Source organism: Bufo bufo, chromosome 1 (genome assembly GCF_905171765.1).
Source record: "Bufo bufo chromosome 1, aBufBuf1.1, whole genome shotgun sequence".
NCBI lineage: Eukaryota > Metazoa > Chordata > Amphibia > Anura > Bufonidae > Bufo > Bufo bufo.
Window position 1 is genome coordinate 723,480,158 of NC_053389.1, and position 18,220 is coordinate 723,498,377.

Below are 18,220 nucleotides of genomic sequence, written 5' to 3' on the forward strand. Positions count from 1 at the left end.
ATGCACGTCCTCCCCCACCGCTGCGCTCCTGTCCGGCCTGACTGTATAATAGCTTGAAGCTCAAACCTTGAGAGATTCTGATTGGCAGCATGTCCCTTCTGACGTATTCCCGATGCGGTGCTGGAGACCTTATGAGATTCACCATCCACATCAATGTTCGTACATATCTGCAGAAAAGTTATATGTGATATGTCAGGATTCAGAACTGGGCATGCTGTCATTAGAATCTCTCAGTAGTGCAGCCTCAGTTTAGCTTGGGTATCTGTGATCCAGTTCATAGCTGAAACATTATCTCCCCTCAGGGCTCATGCACACAAGCGTGTGTGCCCCGTGCCTGTTCTGTGGACTGCAAATTGCGGTCTGCAATGCACGTGTACCGTCCATGTGCACGCTGTTTGCGGATGCGGAACCCTTTCGGTTGAATGGGTCCGCGATTCACAAAAGACAGTCTGCACCACCAAAAAAATAGGAGATGTGCTATTTTTTTGCGGTGCGGAGGCACGGACAAAAATCCCACTGAAGCGCTTCGTAGTGCTTCCATGGGCATCTAATCCGTGCCTCCGCACCGCTCTGTACCTTTGCGGATTGCGGACCCATTCAAGTCAATGGGTCAGCATCCGTGATATGGAGTGCACAGGGCCCGTGCTGTTTTTAGGGTCTCAGTACGGGCATGGGGCACACACGTTTGTGTGCATGAGCCCTAAGACTACAGTAAAATTGCACACTTGACCTATTTATTGCCACCTTTGTAAATAAGAAATGTTTCTCTACAGCCATTTCTGTGCGAGGTGGATTAATGGATGTGTAAAGGCTAAAGAATGAATGGGAAACACATACCACAAAACACTGGGGACGGAGACTGCTGGGATTTCCACATGCCCCGGCAAATAAATCCAGGATGCATATTTTCCCATTTCTTCCCGGCAGCATCTGGATGGACACTCCGTATTTTAACACGATACAAGGTGGCCCACGAAAAGGTAGCCGGCTTCCAGTGATAGTATGACAAGATGAACGAGCAAGTGGATTGTTTTTTTTTTATTACCCACAAGTCACAAGCAATAGTGAACGGGGACCATTTTCAGATCTATGCATCTTTGGGCACGTCGGATTTAGGGGTGCACCGAAATTCCGGCAGCCGAAAATATCGTCCGAAAATGCACCTAATCCACTTCGGCCGATATTGTTACATATCGGCCGAAAATATGGGGTGTGGGATTTGTCACCCACCATCTGCGGGCGGTTTACTTTGTCACTGCATCTTTATTTTACCTTACAATCGTGACGCTCCAGTAACTAACAACTCTGCAGGCAGAGCGGAGGCCGGCGTAACGTCACTTACTCACGTGACGCGCCTGCTCCGCCTCCTTCATTCATAAAGTGGGCGGAGCAGGTGCGTCACGTGAGTAAGTGACGTTACGCCGCCCTCCGCTCTGCCTGCAGAGTTCTTACTGGAGCGTGACAATTGTAAGGTAAAATAAAGATGCAGTGAGTGATGCTGTGAGCAGCAGGGCCGGGGCTGTTATGGGTAGGGGGATCGGTCTATGGCACTGCTATGGGGAGGGGGGATCTGTGCACTGTTATGGGGAAAGGGATCTGTGCACTGTTATGCCCATAACAGTGCACATATCCCCTTTCCATAACAGTGCACAGATCCCCCTCTCCATAACAGCGCCACCCACAGATCCCCCTCTCCATAACAGCGCCACCCACAGATCCCCCTCTCCATAACAGCGCCACCCACAGATCCCCCTCTCCATAACAGCGCCACCCACAGATCCCCCTCTCCATAACAGCGCCACCCACAGATCCCCCTCTCCATAACAGCGCCACCCACAGATCCCCCTCTCCATAACAGCGCCACCCACAGATCCCCCTCTCCATAACAGCGCCACCCACAGATCCCCCTCTCCATAACAGCGCCACCCACAGATCCCCCTCTCCATAACAGCGCCACCCACAGATCCCCCTCTCCATAACAGCGCCACCCACAGATCCCCCTCTCCATAACAGCGCCACCCACAGATCCCCCTCTCCATAACAGCGCCACCCACAGATCCCCCTCTCCATAACAGCGCCACCCACAGATCCCCCTCTCCATAACAGCGCCACCCACAGATCCCCCTCTCCATAACAGCGCCACCCACAGATCCCCCTCTCCATAACAGCGCCACCCACAGATCCCCCTCTCCATAACAGCGCCACCCACAGATCCCCCTCTCCATAACAGCGCCACCCACAGATCCCCCTCTCCATAACAGCGCCACCCACAGATCCCCCTCTCCATAACAGCGCCACCCACAGATCCCCCTCTCCATAACAGCGCCACCCACAGATCCCCCTCTCCATAACAGCGCCACCCACAGATCCCCCTCTCCATAACAGCGCCACCCACAGATCCCCCTCTCCATAACAGCGCCACCCACAGATGAATTTCATTCATGAAAAAGAATTATTAATAAAATCATTTAAAAAAAAGTATTTTAAAAGTATTTGGGCAAAAAGGCAGTTTCGGTTTCGGTTTTCGGTCAAGGGCATCCTGAATTTTCGGTTTCGGTTTCGGACCAGAATTTTCATTTCGGTGCACCCCTAGTCGGATTATGTTGGCTGATACTGCTCACAGCTCTTCAACAGTGATGCCGCAGAAGAAAAAATGTCCTGCTTTTTTCAACAAGATGGGGCAACGTGCCGCACCTCACGGAACTCACTGGCACAGGTTCCTGAACTGTTTACGGAGAAGCGAACTGTAAGCAAGAGGTTATGGCCACCACGTTCCCCAGACTTGTCCACATGCGTTTTTTTTTGTTTTTTCTCCTGTGGGGATATTTAAAACAAAGTGTCCGCTAACAAACCACATCCCCTGGATGAACTCCAGGAGAACATCACAAACACTGTCCGCAGTATCAGCCAACATAATCCAACCTGCCCAAAGAAGCACAGATGTGAACGGGGACCACTTTCAGCATTTTTTGTGACTTGTGTCCACTTGCTCGTTCACCTTGTCATACTATCACTGGAGAAGGGCTACTTTTTTGTGGGCCACCCTGTATAACATTAATGTCTGATGCCTCCATAATGCCCACGTAATGCCCATGTTTTTTTTTTTTTTTTCTCAACGTAAATTTTATTATGTTTTTTTGTTTTTTGTATAATAGTGTAACAAAATAAAACATTCAGATAGCAGATCGGCCCAAGACACAGAACACCTAAGTATCTGAAGTATAATATGATTACAATATAAAACATGAAAAGAAAAAGAAAAGACAAAAATGGAGATAAAAAAGAAAAGTTTCTCCACATCTACAGGTGAAACTCAAAAAATTTGAATATTGTGCAAAAGTCCATTTATTTCAGTAATGCAAAGTAAAAGGAATTGCATTGATGCAGCTTAAAATTAGAATTTTGTGAAAAGGTTCATTATTCTAGGCTCAAAGTGTCACACTCTAGTCAGCTAATTAATCCATAGCCCCTGAGCAAAGGGGACCTGAGATTGTGCCTTTGGGGTTTCATAAGCTGTAAGCCATAATCATCCAAATTATAACAAATAAAGGCTTGAAATATCTCGCTTTGCATGTAATGAGTCTATCTTATATGTTAGTTTCACATTTTAAGTTGCATTACTGAAATAAATGAACTTTGCACGATATTTGAATTTTTCGAGTTTCACCTGTATAGGGTAACTCTGGATTTACAGGAGTCCCAAGCTGATCATGTCGTCAAGAATCTAGTGTTCGTACCCCTTTGGAAGTCAACAGAGTATTCTAAAGAACGAATGTCCTGAATTCTAGCATAGAGCTCAGATTTTGGAGGCAGAGCACTACATCTCCAATGGAGAGAGATGAGACATTTAGCGGCTATCAGGAAATGGAGGAGCAGCCTGGCACCAGGACCCCTAACTGTCTCCGGGACAACATTGAGTAAGAGCACCATTTGGGGTCTTAAGATAAGCGGACATCTAGCACATCTTGAACTAAGTGAATCACTTCAGACCAGTAGGAGCTAATCACTGGGCAGGTCCAAAAAACATGATAAAGGGAAGCCCTGGGCTGCGAACATCTCCAACAGGTATCTGGAAAGCTCGGATTCAGAGAGTGCAGGAGCTCTGGAGTATGATACCAATGTATCAGACTCTTAAATTGATTCTCTCTATAAGAGGTGCAGGAAGAGCCCTAGCCCATGTGGTTCGCCAGAACTCTGGAGGGCGCTCTCTCTGTAGCCAATCTTCCCATTTTTCCATGTAGAGGTGTTTAAAATCAGCTGGATATACAGAGGCCAATATATATCTGAAATTAGTCCACTGGAAGAGGGGCCTCGAAGACAAACCTGCTCAAAAGCTGCGGTTTTCTTTCCGTCATGGGATGCGGAGCAAGGCGGATCCGTCATGACCCACAATGCAAGTCAATGGGGACGGATCTATTTAAGGCCTCTTGCACACGACCATATGTATTTTGCGGTCCGCAAAAAATACGGATGACATCCGTGTGCATTCAGTATTTTGCATAACGGAACAGCTGGCCCCTAATAGAACAGTCCTATCTTTGTCCGTAATGCGGACAATAATAGGACATGTTCTATTTTTTGGCGGAACGGAAATACGGAACCGGAATGCACACGGAGTAACTTCCGTTTTTTTTTGCGGACCCATTGAAATGAATGGTCCCTCATACACTCCTAAAAAAATACGGAACGGACACGGAAAGAAAATACGTTTGTGTGCATTGAATTTCAATAGTTTCTCCTGACTCCTGAGTGCGCATATATTTTTTTCCAGAGGTATAGAGATGTAAGCGGAGTTCTGTATAATATATGGGCAGCATATTTAAACTGCTCCGTGTTGTGTGAACCTGGCCTATAAACGGTACCATTTGCATAGTGAGATGGCTCAACAACCTCATTATTACCGCCATTCCCAGTTGGCTCATGGCCGTCATTTTATTCCTGTATCGCAGAGCTCTGGGTATAATATAGAATCTAAATGGGAAATGCTTCTTGTTGTTTGCAGTCTTGCCTAATGACCATGTTTATCGGGCAGCATCCGCTTGGGTAGATGAATCACCTCGCAGCTTTCAGGGAAATGTCTTCTCTGAGCTTTATTTCTTCAGAGCCCTATCTCAAAGTGACAGAAATGGCCGATTCGTCTCCTCAGCTGTTTCAGTGCACTGTGCAGTGTTAACACGGGTTTGATGTTTGCCTTGCAGGGGATTACACCGACTTCTATTCCTCTAGGGATCACGCCACAAATGTGGGGATTATGTTCAGAGGGAAGGAGAATGCGCTGATGCCGAACTGGTGAGCTGAAGTTAACTACACTGAGCAAAAATATAAACGCAACACTTGGTTTTGCTCCCATTTTGCATGAGCTGAACTCAAAGATCTGAAACATTTTCTTCATACACAAAAGACCCACTACTCTCAAATATTGTTCACAAATCTGTCTAAGGCCTCATGCACACGACCGTTTTTTTTTTTACGGTCCGCAAAAACGGGGTCCTTTGGTCTGTAGGTCCGTGACCGTTTTTTCGTCCGTGGGTCTTCCTTGATTTTTGGAGGATCCACGGACATGAAAAAACTGTCGTTTTGGTGTCCGCCTGGCAGTGCGGAGCCAAACGGATCCGTCCTGAATTACAATGCAAGTCGATGGGGACGGATCCGTTTGACGTTGACACAATATGGTGCAATTTCAAACGGATCCGTCCCCCATTGACTTTCAATGTAAAGTCAGGAGTTAATATACTATAGGATCAGAGTTTTCTCCAATCCGATAGTATATTTTAACTTGAAGCGTCCCCATCACCATGGGAACGCCTCTATGTTAGACTATACTGTCGGATATGAGGTTACATCGTGAAACTCATATCCGACAGTATATTCTAACACAGAGGCGTTCCCATAGTGATGGGGACGCTTCTAGTTAGAATATACTACAAACTGTGTACATGACTGCTGCCTGGCAGCACCCGATCTTTTACAGGGGGCTGTGATCAGCACAATTAACCCTTCAGGTGCCGCACCTGAAGGGGTTAATTGTGCATATCATAGCCCCCTGTAAGAGATCAGGGGCTGCCAGGCAGCAGGGGGCAGACCCCCCACCCTCCCCAGTTTGAATATCATTGGTGGCCAGTGTGCGGCCTCCCCTCCATTGTAATATCATTGGTGGCCAGTGTGCGGCCACCCTCCCTCGCCCCCCCCCTCTATTGTAATATCATTGGTGGCCAGTGTGCGGCCCCCCTCTATTGTATTAATATCATTGGTGGCCAGTGTGCGGCCTCCCCTCCATTGTAATATCTTTGGTGGCCAGTGTGCGGCCCCCCCTCTATTGTATTAATATCATTGGTGGCCAGTGTGCGGCCTCCCCTCACCCCCCCCTCCCCCCCGCCCGATCATTGGTGGCTGCGGAGATTCCGATCGGAGTCCCAGTTTAATCGCTCTGGGGCTCCGATCGGTAACCATGGCAACCAGGACGCTACTGCAGGCCTGGTTGCCATGGTTACTTAGCAATATTACAATATTAGAAGTATCATACTTACCTGCTGGCTGCTGCGCTGTCTGTGTCCGGCCGGGAGCTCCTCCTACTGGTAAGTGACAGATCAATGCGCCGCACAGACCTGTCACTTACCAGTAGGAGGAGCTCCCGGCCGGACACACATCGCAGCAGGTAAGTATGATGCTTCTAATATTGTAATATTGCTAAGTAACCATGGCAACCAGGCCTGCAGTAGCGTCCTGGTTGCCATGGTTACCGATCGGAGCCCCAGAGCGATTAAACTGGGACTCCGATCGGAATCTCCGCAGCCACCAATGATCGGGCAGGGGGGGGGGGGGGAGAGGGGAGGCCGCACACTGGCCACCAATGATATTAATACAATAGAGGGGGGGCCGCACACTGGCCACCAAAGATATTACAATGGAGGGGAGGCCGCACACTGGCCACCAATGATATTAATACAATAGAGGGGGGGCCGCACACTGGCCACCAATGATATTCAAACTGGGGAGGGAGGGGGGTCTGCTGCCTGGCAGCCCCTGATCTCTTATAGGGGGCTATGATATGCACAATTAACCCCTTCAGGTGCAGCACCTGAGGGGTTAATTGTGCGGATCACAGCCCCCTGTAAGAGATCGGGTGCTGCCAGGCAGCAGGGGGCAGTCATGTACACAGTTCTCAGTATATTCTAACTAGAAGTGTCCCCATCACTATGTGAACGCCTCTGTGTTAGAATATACTGTCGGATTAGAGTGAAAACTCATCTCTGAAAAAGCTTTTATGCAGACGGATCTTCGGATCCGTCTGTATAAAAAGTAACCTATGGCCACGGATCACGGACGCGGATGCCAATCTTGTGTGCATCCGTGTTCTTTCACAGACCCATTGACTTGAATGGGTCCGTGAACCGTTGTCCGTCAAAAAAATAGGACAGGTCCTATTTTTTTGACGGACAGGAAACACGGATCACGGATGCGGCTGCAAAACGGTGCATTTTCCGATTTTTCCACGGACCTATTGAAAGTCAATGGGTCCGCGAAAAAAACCTGAAAACGGCACAACGGCCACGGATGCACACAACGGTCGTGTGCATGAGGCCTAAATCTGTGTTAGTGAGCACTTCTCCTTTGCCGAGATCAGGGCCGTTTCTAGGGGCGGGCGGGCCAGGCGGCCGCCCGGGGCGCTGTCAGAAGGGGGGCGCCGGCAGGGGCGTCCTCTTGTCGTTTCTCTGCCGTGCGCCCTGGCTCCCTCCCTCTGAGATCTCGCCTGCCCTGCGACCTGCGCCCGAGTGCCGAGTCCTCTCACTCTTCAGACAGTGCCCGTACGTACTACCGAGTCCAGTCACTCAGCTCCGGTACGTGCGGGCGGCACTTACTGACGTCACGCGCATGACGTACAGTGAGTGAGTGAGCCCCGCACTGCCTGCCTGTTACCGCCCACCCTGAGCCCCTGAGCAGTGCTGATGCTGAAAAGAAGCCTGCTGTGAGGCGAGTGATGGTCGGGGGGGGGGGGGGGGGCCACTGTGGGAGACATGAAAATGGGGGCCACTGTCACTGTGGGGGACATTACGTTTAATAAGGATCACTATGGACATTATTTAGAATGGAGACTGCTGTGGGTGTCATTACTCATTATAACTATAATGTCTGATAGGCCTAGTCCTGAGCTGAGTTATATTACCCTGCCCATGCCCTGTATAATAATGTACCCATCCCTGATACCCCTTAGTTATATTAACCCGCTGGGGTAATATAATTAAGGGGTATCAGGGTACATTATTATACAGGGCAGGGTAATATAACTCAGGACTAGGCCTATCAGACATTATACAGTTATAATGACACCCACAGCAGCCTCCATTCTAAATAATGTCCATAGTGATCCTTATTAAAAAAAATAATGTCCCCCCACAGGCAGGCAGTGCGGGCGGCGGCGCTCACTCACTGTACGTCACGTGAGGTGAGCTCCGCCGCCCGCACTGACTGTCTGTTACCGCCCGCCCGGAGCAGTGCTGAGAAAGAAGCCTGCTGTGAGTGAGAGCCTGAGTCTGTGGGTCACTGGGTGCGTCACTGTGACCGTCCGTGCAATGTGGTTACACATTTTTTACAATGGGGAGACACTTATTTCATCGAGCAGTTTTGAGGGAGGGGGGGGGGGAGTTTTTTTGACAGTCGCCCTGAGAGAAATTTTACCTAGAAACTGCACTGGCCGAGATAATCCATCCCACCTCACAGGTGTGGCATATCAAGGGGCTGATTAGACAGCATGAATATTGCACAGGTGTGCCCTAGACTGCCCACAATAAAAGGCCACTCTGAAATGTGCACAGTTTTACCTTTAATGGTGGGGGTCAGAAAACCAGTCTGTATCTGGTGTGGACACAATTTGCCTCACGCAGTGCAGCACATTTCCTTCGCATAGAGTTGATCAGGTTGTTGATTGTGGCCTGTGGAATGTTGGTCCACTCCTCTTCAATAGCTGTGCGAAGTTGCAGAATATTGGCAGAACCTGGAACACGCTGTCGTATACGCCGATCCAGAGCATCCCAAACATGCTCAATAGGTGATGTGTCCGGTGAGTATGCTGGCCATGCAAGAACTGGGATGTTTTCAGCTTCCAGGAATTGTGTACAGATCCTTGCAATATGGGGCCGTGCATTATCATGCTGCAACATGAGGTGATGGTCGTGGATGAATGGCACAACAATGGGCCTCAGGATCTCGTCACGGTATCTCTGTGCATTCAAAATGCCATCAATAAAATGCACCTGTGTTCGTTGTCCATAACATACGCCTGCCCATACCATAACCCCACCGCCACCATGGGCCACTCGATCCACAACGTTGACGTCAGCAAACCGCTCACCCACATGACGCCACACACGCTATCTGGCCTCTGCCCTGAACAGTGAAAACCGGGACTCATCCGTGAACAGAACGCCTCTCCAACGTGCTAGATGCCACCAAATGTGAGCATTTGCCCACTCAACTAAGTTACGACGACGAACTGCAGTCAGGTCCAGACCCCGATGAGGAGGACGAGCATGCAGATGAGCTTCCCTGAGACGGTTTCTTACAGTTTGTGCAAAAATTATTTGGTTATGCAAACCGATTGTTGCTGCAGCTGTCCAGGTGGCTGGTCTCAGACGATCATGGAGGTGAACATGCTGGATGTGGAGGTCCTGGGCTGGTGTGGTTACACGTGGTCTGCGGTTGCGAGGCCGGTTGGATGTAGTGCCAAATTCTCTGAAACGGTAGAGAAATGAACATTAATTGCACGGGCAACAGCTCTGGTAGACATTCCTGCAGTCAGCATGCTAATTGCACGCTCCCTCAAACGTTGCGACATCTGTGGCATTGTGCTGTGTGATCAAACTGCACATTTCAGAGTGGTCTTTTATTGTGGGCAGTCTAAGGCACATCTGTGAAATATTCATGCTGTCTAATGAGCACCTTGATATGCCACACCTGTGAGGTGGGATGGATTATCTCGGCAAAGGAGAAGTGCTCACTAACACAGATTTAGACAGATTTGTGAACAATATTTGAGAGTAGTGGGTCTTTTGTGTATGTAGAAAATGTTTCAGATCTTTGAGTTCAGCTCATGCAAAATGGGAGCAAAACCAAGTGTTGCGTTTATATTTTTGTTCGGTGTATTTGTATCTGGTTCATTGTTTGTCATTGTCATTTTATTGATCTAAACGTTGTTTCCTTGTAAGGGTATATTCACAAGACCGTATTTCTGGGTCTGCATCCGTTATGCAATTTTGCAGGTGCGGACACATCCGTAGTTCTGTTTCGTGGCCCGGTAAAAAAGATTTCGGACAAGGCATTTCTATCCTTGGGCTGGACGTGTGCGGCTGGTACCAGTGTTTTGCAGATCCGCAATTTGAGGAACGCAAAACACTAAGACCCCTTTCACAAGAACGATATGGATTGGCTCAGGATGTGTTCATAGTGCGTTCAGTGAAACTCGCACCATTTTGCAAGCAAGTTCAGTCAGTTTTGTCTGCAATTGTGTTCCGTTTTTTTTTTCTGCGCGGGTGAAATCCATTTTCATGTGTTTTCATGTGCGTGAAAAAAACCCTGAAGGTTTACAATCAACATCTCCTAGCAACCATCAGTGAAAAACGCATTGCACACGGACTGCATCCGGATTACATCCAGATGTAATGCGTTTTTCACTGAAGCCCCATTCACTTCTAAATGCAGAATATAGAACATGCTGCGATTCTCTCGCAACGCAGAACTGATGCGTGAAAATGAAAAAAAAAAAAAACCGCTCATGTACACAGACCCATTGAAATGAATGGGTCAGGATTTAGTGCGGGTGCTATGTGTTCATGTCACGCATCGCACCCACGTGGAAAACTCGCTCGTGTGAAAGGCGCCTTAGGAGTCCAGTGGGAGGTTCTAATCAAAGATTGAAAGCTATTACTCTGTCATAGCTGTGTGGCACCACCCACTGGACTCCTAGCAAAGAAAAGAGATTTAGAAAAATGACAAGTTTTACTCAATCTTTTCGCACAAAACTATTTATCAATCTGCTCAGCTCCTCCTGCTCTATAACACGCTCCCTGTTGCTTGCACAGTATTTCCAAGGTGACACTTCCTTTAACTTGTGGTATGGCTAAAGTGCCAATTAAAATAAAGTTCTACAACTTATTTTTGTGAATTTCTGATCTTGCATAAAGCAGCATTACTGTCCCCTGTTAAGGCTGCCTCTGAGGTATAGCCATAATGGCAAATCAAAATGTATGTGCTGACGCATTTTGAGTAATCTTGTGTCATGGCATCAGAAAGAAGGAGCTGAGCCCGGCAAGGGGCTCTGCCAAGGTTTTATCAGAACTGGTGTAAAGGAAACCTGGCTTAGTTGCCCATAGCAACCAATCAGATTCCACCTTTCATTTTCCAAAGGGGCTCTGAAAAATCACAGGTGGAATCTGATTGGTTGCTACAGGCAACTAAGCCAGTTTTTTACTTTACAACTGTTTTGATCAAGAACCCCCCCCCCCCCCCCCCCTCCAAAGTTTTTGAGTCCAGTGCAGGGGTGTAGCTATAGGGGGGAAAAGGGGAAGTGGTTGCTACGGCACTCGAGCTCAGAAGACCCACCAGGGAGGAGGACTGAAAGATTTTATTGTCAGGGCCCCCTAAACAGAATTATACAGTGACATGACATACAATATATATGTGCACGAAACAGACAAACGACTGCCGGGCCTGGTCTTAAAGAGTGATCTTGACTAGCCACAGAAGTGGCGGTTGCATGGGAGGAGAGGATTGTGAAGAAGTTGCTGGGGGTGGGGGTCTGTTCTAAAATTTGCTGTGGGGTCCAGTCAGTTCTAGTTACGCCTCTGGTCCAGTGTATTTATTAGCAGCCTGCTATCAGTTACTGCTAAGAGGGGCAAGGGAAGCAGGGGCTGCTACCTTAACCAATACATTGTAATGATAAGCTATGTGTCTGATTTATTCTTTGACTGATATTAATAAGCAAGCAGACCATCACTATACCATGCTGCCCTTACATAGTATAGAGTAATCGGCCAACAAATCCACTTTAAAGAGGAGCTCTCACCTCTCCTGTAGTGACTACTTGTACTCCCCTTATGATAAGAATTCTGGGGCATCTATTCTTATGACTGTGTGCCATTCCTTTATTATTCCTGCTAGAAGTTATGAATGAATTACTAGCACTCTGTAAGGAAGGTCCAGCGGGGTGTTACCAGTTGGGAGTGTGTCCCTGCACAGTCTGACACTGTCAGCACTGATTAGATGTTAGCCGAGTACCGGGGTGGTCTCCCCAGGATACAGCGAAGTCACGAACGAGGAAAGCAACTCGGACACCAGCTTTTGCAAAACAACCTTTTTTACTGAAATGTAGTAATGAATAAAATTCCAAATGCCAGAAATATAAAATGAATATACATATATCCAGCCCGAAGGCTGCGACCCTTGTGCTGCACAGCACGGCGTCCCCTGATGGCTGCTGAAGGAAAATCGCGGTAATTTACCTACTGGCGAGCACAACTAGAACTGCCTCGCCAAACCTATTATTGCCCTAAAGAAAGCGCAAACAATTTTGTGAGCGTGCAATACGGGCTAACCTGCTGTGCAACACAAGAGCTTACAATCCTATAGCACTACACAGAATTTACCCATTCCCTTAACTGATATTGTAGCACGTGTTCAAGGATTACTCCTGAACAGAACTGTTGAACTGGCCCGATTTTCCTAGGAAGTTTATCAGTTGCGCAATGTCCTTTTCAGTTCTAGAATACTATGGTGAACGATAGAAACCTTCTGGGATGACACAAAATGAAGGCCCTAACTAGGTAACTACAGGCCTTAACTCAGTCTCTGGACGCCAAAATTGATATGAGTTGCGTGCACGATATTACTGACCCGGGTCTGTACTGCATCCGCTGGCTCTGAACCGAACAGCAAGCCTTTTCAAAACGCATGTGATACAGCAGGGTAGTACTTTGCTTCTTAGCCTCAAACGATTCCTCTTTCCCTTGGGCAGGATCTGGACCTCAAACGACGTTCAGCTGCACTCCGCTGTAACTCTGGTCACTGCAGGACGCTTCTGAACTTGGATGAAGAAAGATTCACTCTCACTGTCTTTGTTAGTCTGCTCCTAAGATGGCCGACAGTTCCTTCTTTCAGGCACTCGGCTCCACCTCTTATAAATATTAAAATATCAGCAGTCTATTAGCTGTAACTGGGAAACAGCGGCCCCTTGTGGCTGAAACGCAGAATAACAATCCTAATACTTAATTATACACAAACATTGAACAGTGAGAGCTGTTTTACGATCTCACACAGGGGCACCCCCCCCCCCCCCCATCTGAACCTTCATTGCAAACTGCTAGGCAGTTCTTTCATAACTTCTAGAAGGAATAATAAAGGAATGACACTACCTAGAGTCATAAGAATAGACGCTCCAGAATTGTTATTACACGGGGAATGCTAGTAGTTGCTAAAACAGACATGTCAGGAGAGGTGACAGAATCTCTTTAAGATCAAGGCTGAGAAAAGACTACTGCATAGGAACTGGTAATCATACCCAGATGAATAGGAGATACCTCTGAAGCAGAGAGCGGTATATTGATGATTGCATATGTAGTTTTCCACCAATATAGCCCTTAATTCTGTTTCCATAGGTTACATCTACCGGTTGCTTATCATGGACGGGCATCATCTGTCGTGGTTTCCGGTACTCCAATTAAAAGACCAAAGGGACAAATAAGGCCAAGTGATGGTAGGTTATTCATGATGTTGTTTCTTTGTTCTCCAAATTTACTAATGTAGAAAGAACCAGTCTGCTAAACTATAAGTGAAGGGCATGGTTGTGTACTGTGAGATCATTCCCTCCTGGCACAATACCACAAAAAAGGCAGAGGTTAGCAGTTACAGAGAGCATTGATTTCTGTGGAGGACCTGTCTTGCTCTGCATTATACAGCCAACCCATTGATTTGAATGCATACTGTGTAATGCTTAATTTCCCCTGTGGTGGCGCTGCACAAAAAAATGGAACACTTAAAGGGGTTGTCTGGTCTAGGATCTAACAACCCTAATGGAGCCTCTTCCCAATTGAAAAAAAAAAGACCATTCTCTCAGCTGCCCGCAGTCCAGCTGTTCCTACGTTACTGCCCCATACCTAGGTGGTTCCAGTCCCCGCTGGACTGGTAAGTAGCTTGATCCCATGACTGATGCAGTCAGTAGTCACATGTACTAGAACGGCACCGTGATGTGCTATTCTAGCACTTGACTGCTTAATTGGGCACAGGTTCTGACCATTGAGGTCCGCTCCTAAGCCAGAGAACCCTTTTAAATGGGTATTCCAAGACTGGATCCCTAATGTGTGGTACCTAAAGAAAGAATCATACTCGCCTGCTCCATTCAGCAATTTTCCGGGCACTGGCTTGTTTACTTCAGGCCGGGGTACCGATTGTTCTTGTGCATTGCTGCAGCCAATGACTTGCCCCAAAAGTGACGTGTTCTCAAGTGGCACGTGACAAAGCAGTTATCTGCCGCTTGGGGACACATCACATCTGAGGCCAGTCATTTCAAATATCCTGGTAAGGAATTCTGTATTACTAGAGAGGAAGAGGTCTCCTAGTCGGGACCATGATCGATGTAGCCATTTTTTGTTTTGGCTAAAAGACCATCCTTTGCACTAGAAGGCCTGTCAAGTTCATACATTGCGTGGCCACCCCATTGATTTCAATGAGCTCTATGTTGTTTCTTCATTTTCTGGAGTGTTTCCTCACAGATGATAGCTGGGGTCCTCCTGATATTGATATAGGGAGCAGTCACATGTACCAGTTGTCTTGTGGCCCATTGGCACAGGTGATACTGCCAAGAGTTATCACTTCTTTCCTTTACAATCTGCTTGGCCCCATTGCCTTTGGCTGCATCATGGCTGCTGCTCGGACATGTGACGGCCGATATGTGTTAAAGCACCTATAGGGCCCTTAACTTTGCATGTGGTGTAAAAGGAATTTTCCAGCTGATCTTTTTTTCTTTCTTGCTGTAGATAAACCACCAATATTTGATGCTAGCAAACTCTTGGATATAGAGCTAGAAATGGTAAGGAGTTCTTTTCATTTTCATATATGTACGTTACTGCTTCAGTCTTTGCAGCACTCTTGGAGGGACACTTACTAAGGTGTTTACTATTGTGGCATCAAAAAGTTGCGAATTATGGCACATGACATATTTGCATCATAATTTGTGTCTTTTTGAGCTTCTCGACACTTTTCCAAAGTGAAATAATATAGAAAAAGATTGAGGACGCTCCCCGTCTTTTAAAAAAACGTATTGCTAAAAAACATATTGTTGAATCTCGAATCACATGCCCAAATATCAGTGAACAACCGTATCTTTATTTTTAACACTTTTCCAAAGTGGCAAGAAAAAGGGTGGGGTTTAGCGAGAGGGTCAGGGCTCCACACAGCCCGCCAAATTTACTATAACTTATACCAGATAAGTTATAGCTGAAGTCTATGCCAGCCCCTAACTGGCCAGCCCCTTCAGTTTATGCCAGCCCCTTCTGTTTCAAATAAAGCCCCTGTCTATGCCAGCCCCTTCAGTTTCTGGCGCATGGACTGCATCTCACTCCAGCGCACAGGGATCAAGACTGGTTTATGGGAACTTTATTTGTGCAGTAATATATTTCAGAGATATTAATGGAACATAACACAATTTTTATATTGTGTGTGTCCTCATTGGCAAAAAAAAAATAATGCACCAAGAAGGAGTTGTTGGGATCGAATGAAACTTTCTTGGTGTGAATGTAATGATAATATCTGTAAGGCTACTTTCACACTCGCGTTTGGGCGGATTCGTCATGGATCTGCAAAAACGCTTCCGTTACAATAATACAACCGCATGCATCCGTCATGAACGGATCCGGTTGTATTATGACTTCTATAGCCAAGACGGATCCATCATGAACTCCATTGAAAGTCAATGGGGGACGGATCCGTTTTGTATTGTGCCAGAGAAAACATTTTGTGCCAGGACAGATCAGTTTGGCTCCGCTTTGTCAGGCTGCAGGCAGTGTTTTGGTGTCCGCCTATAGCGCAAACTGATGCATTCTGAGCGGATCCTTTTCCATTCAGAATGCATTAGGGCAAAAATGATCCGTTTTGGACCGCTTGTGAGAGCCCTGAACGGATCTCACAAACGGAAAGCCAAAACGCGAGTGTGAAAGTAACCTAAGTGATCATAATGTTAGAGTGAAAGGACACATTTATTGGGAAAACTGTACAATTGAAGGAAAACTCTAGTACCATGTTGAGCCACCTCTAGCCTAGATACAAGATGAGATACGGTTGGGCATGGAGGCATACAGGTTTCGTATGAAGCCCTTCATCACATTTGCCCACAGATATTACAGCTGGGCCTGTAGATCCTGCACACTTATATATTGCTGAAGCTGGTCCAATAAATGTTTGATTGGTGATAAATCTGGTCACTGGGCAGGCCAAGGAAGTGTTTCAAGCTGGGGATATTCCTAGGAAACCCTTGCTGTGTGTGAGTGAGCTTTATCCTGCTGAAAAAAATGCCAGTCCCCCCCCCCCCCCCCCCATGAGAGGCGACACATGTGGCCTGCACATATTGCTGAGCTGTTCTAGCGAAATATCTTTTCAGGGGCATGTCTAGCAGTCAGCAATATCTCATAAAAAGGTACACTACCCAAAAGTAGCCTCTGAGAGCCCTTTTATACGGCAGAGGAAGCACTTTTACATCATATTATGGCCAAACCACACCTTTAATCATTTACATATCTGCCTAAGACATAATTGCAACAATACTACATTTCTATGCCTCTGTAGTCACGTGTATGTCCTGATAGAAGATGCCCTGGTGTCTGAAAGAGAAGTATGTCTGCCACTCTGCCAGTCTCCCGTTTCACACTGTCCAGTTTTGTTTGAAGGGTTTCCTGATGGCTAGCCTGATTGTAGGGGGTCCCACTGCTCCCACACTCCTTAAGCCTAATTCACACATCCGTGGAACACGGTCCGTGAGATACCAGACTGGCATCCTGCTTAGTGCAGGAGCGCACGGTGTCATTGGTTGCTATGACGCCGCGCGCTTCGTGCCACAGTACAGTAAAAAACTGGTATGATCTATACGATTGTATTACAGTACAGCAGCGGCGGCACGAAGCGCGCGGCGTCATAGCAACCAATGACACCGTGCGCTCCTGCACTAAGCAGGATGCCAGTCCGGTATCTCACGGACCGTGTTCCACGAACGTGCGAATTAGGCTTTACAGGGCAATGCTGGATAAGAAATAAAGCATTCTACAATGGCCATTGAAATGGCTGATGATAAAGGTTCCCCAGGCTGAATGTGGAGCACAGACCCAATGAAGTCAATGGATCCACAAGATGCAACATGGATGTCATCTGTATTTTGTGGATCCACATTTTGTGGTACGGTCATGTGCATGAGGCCCATCACAGAAATTAATCGGGAGCCACTTTTATCTTCTCTTTCACAGGCTTTCTTTGTGGGCCCTGGAAATGATTTGGGAAAACCTATTCCCATTCAGGAAGCTGATGAGCACATCTTTGGCATGGTGCTAATGAATGACTGGAGCGGTAAGACTCTCAGGAGCCATGTATATTGCAGAGACCCTTCGGGCTGCCGTCCATACACACTCAATAGCTCTCCGCTGAACGAGGAATGGCATTTTTCCACATCTCAACCACACGCTAAGGCCTAGTTCACACGAACGTATGGCTTTTTCAGTGTTTTGCGGTCCATTTTTCACAGATCCGTTGTTCCGTATTTTTGTTTCTGTTCCGTTTTTCCATATGGCATATACAGTATACAGTAATTACATAGAAAAAATTGGGCTGGGCATAACCTTTTCAATAGATGGTTCAGCAAAAACAGAACGGATACTGAAGACATACGGATGCATTTCCGTATGTGTTCCGTTTTTTTGCGGACACGTTGACTTGGATGGAACCACGGAACGTGATTTGCGGGCAATAATAGGACATGTTCTATCTTTCAATGGAACGGAAAAACGGAAACGGAATGCATACATTCTGTTTTTTTTAGGAACCATTGAAATGAATGGTTCCGTATACGGAACACAAAAAAAACGGCCCGTACACTCGCAAAAAAAACGATTGTGTGAACTAGGCTTAAGGAAGTATTCCGCAGCAATATCCGCACGTAACTTCACATACAGTGTGGCTTGTTAATTGGTGT

The 18,220-nt window shown here is 47.0% G+C and overlaps 1 protein-coding gene across 1 annotated transcript in view; it reads left to right on the forward strand.

Annotated features, from left to right (window-relative positions):
* The window catches only part of FAH (fumarylacetoacetate hydrolase), a 55,121-nt gene that overhangs the window by 17,864 nt on the left and 19,037 nt on the right, over nt 1–18,220 (forward strand). Inside the window, exons 5-8 of the mRNA XM_040414378.1 lie at nt 5,199–5,289; nt 13,647–13,744; nt 15,024–15,076; nt 17,499–17,598. Of these exons, the coding sequence (XP_040270312.1) occupies nt 5,199–5,289; nt 13,647–13,744; nt 15,024–15,076; nt 17,499–17,598 (342 nt within the window). The remainder of the gene's footprint in view (nt 1–5,198; nt 5,290–13,646; nt 13,745–15,023; nt 15,077–17,498; nt 17,599–18,220) is intronic.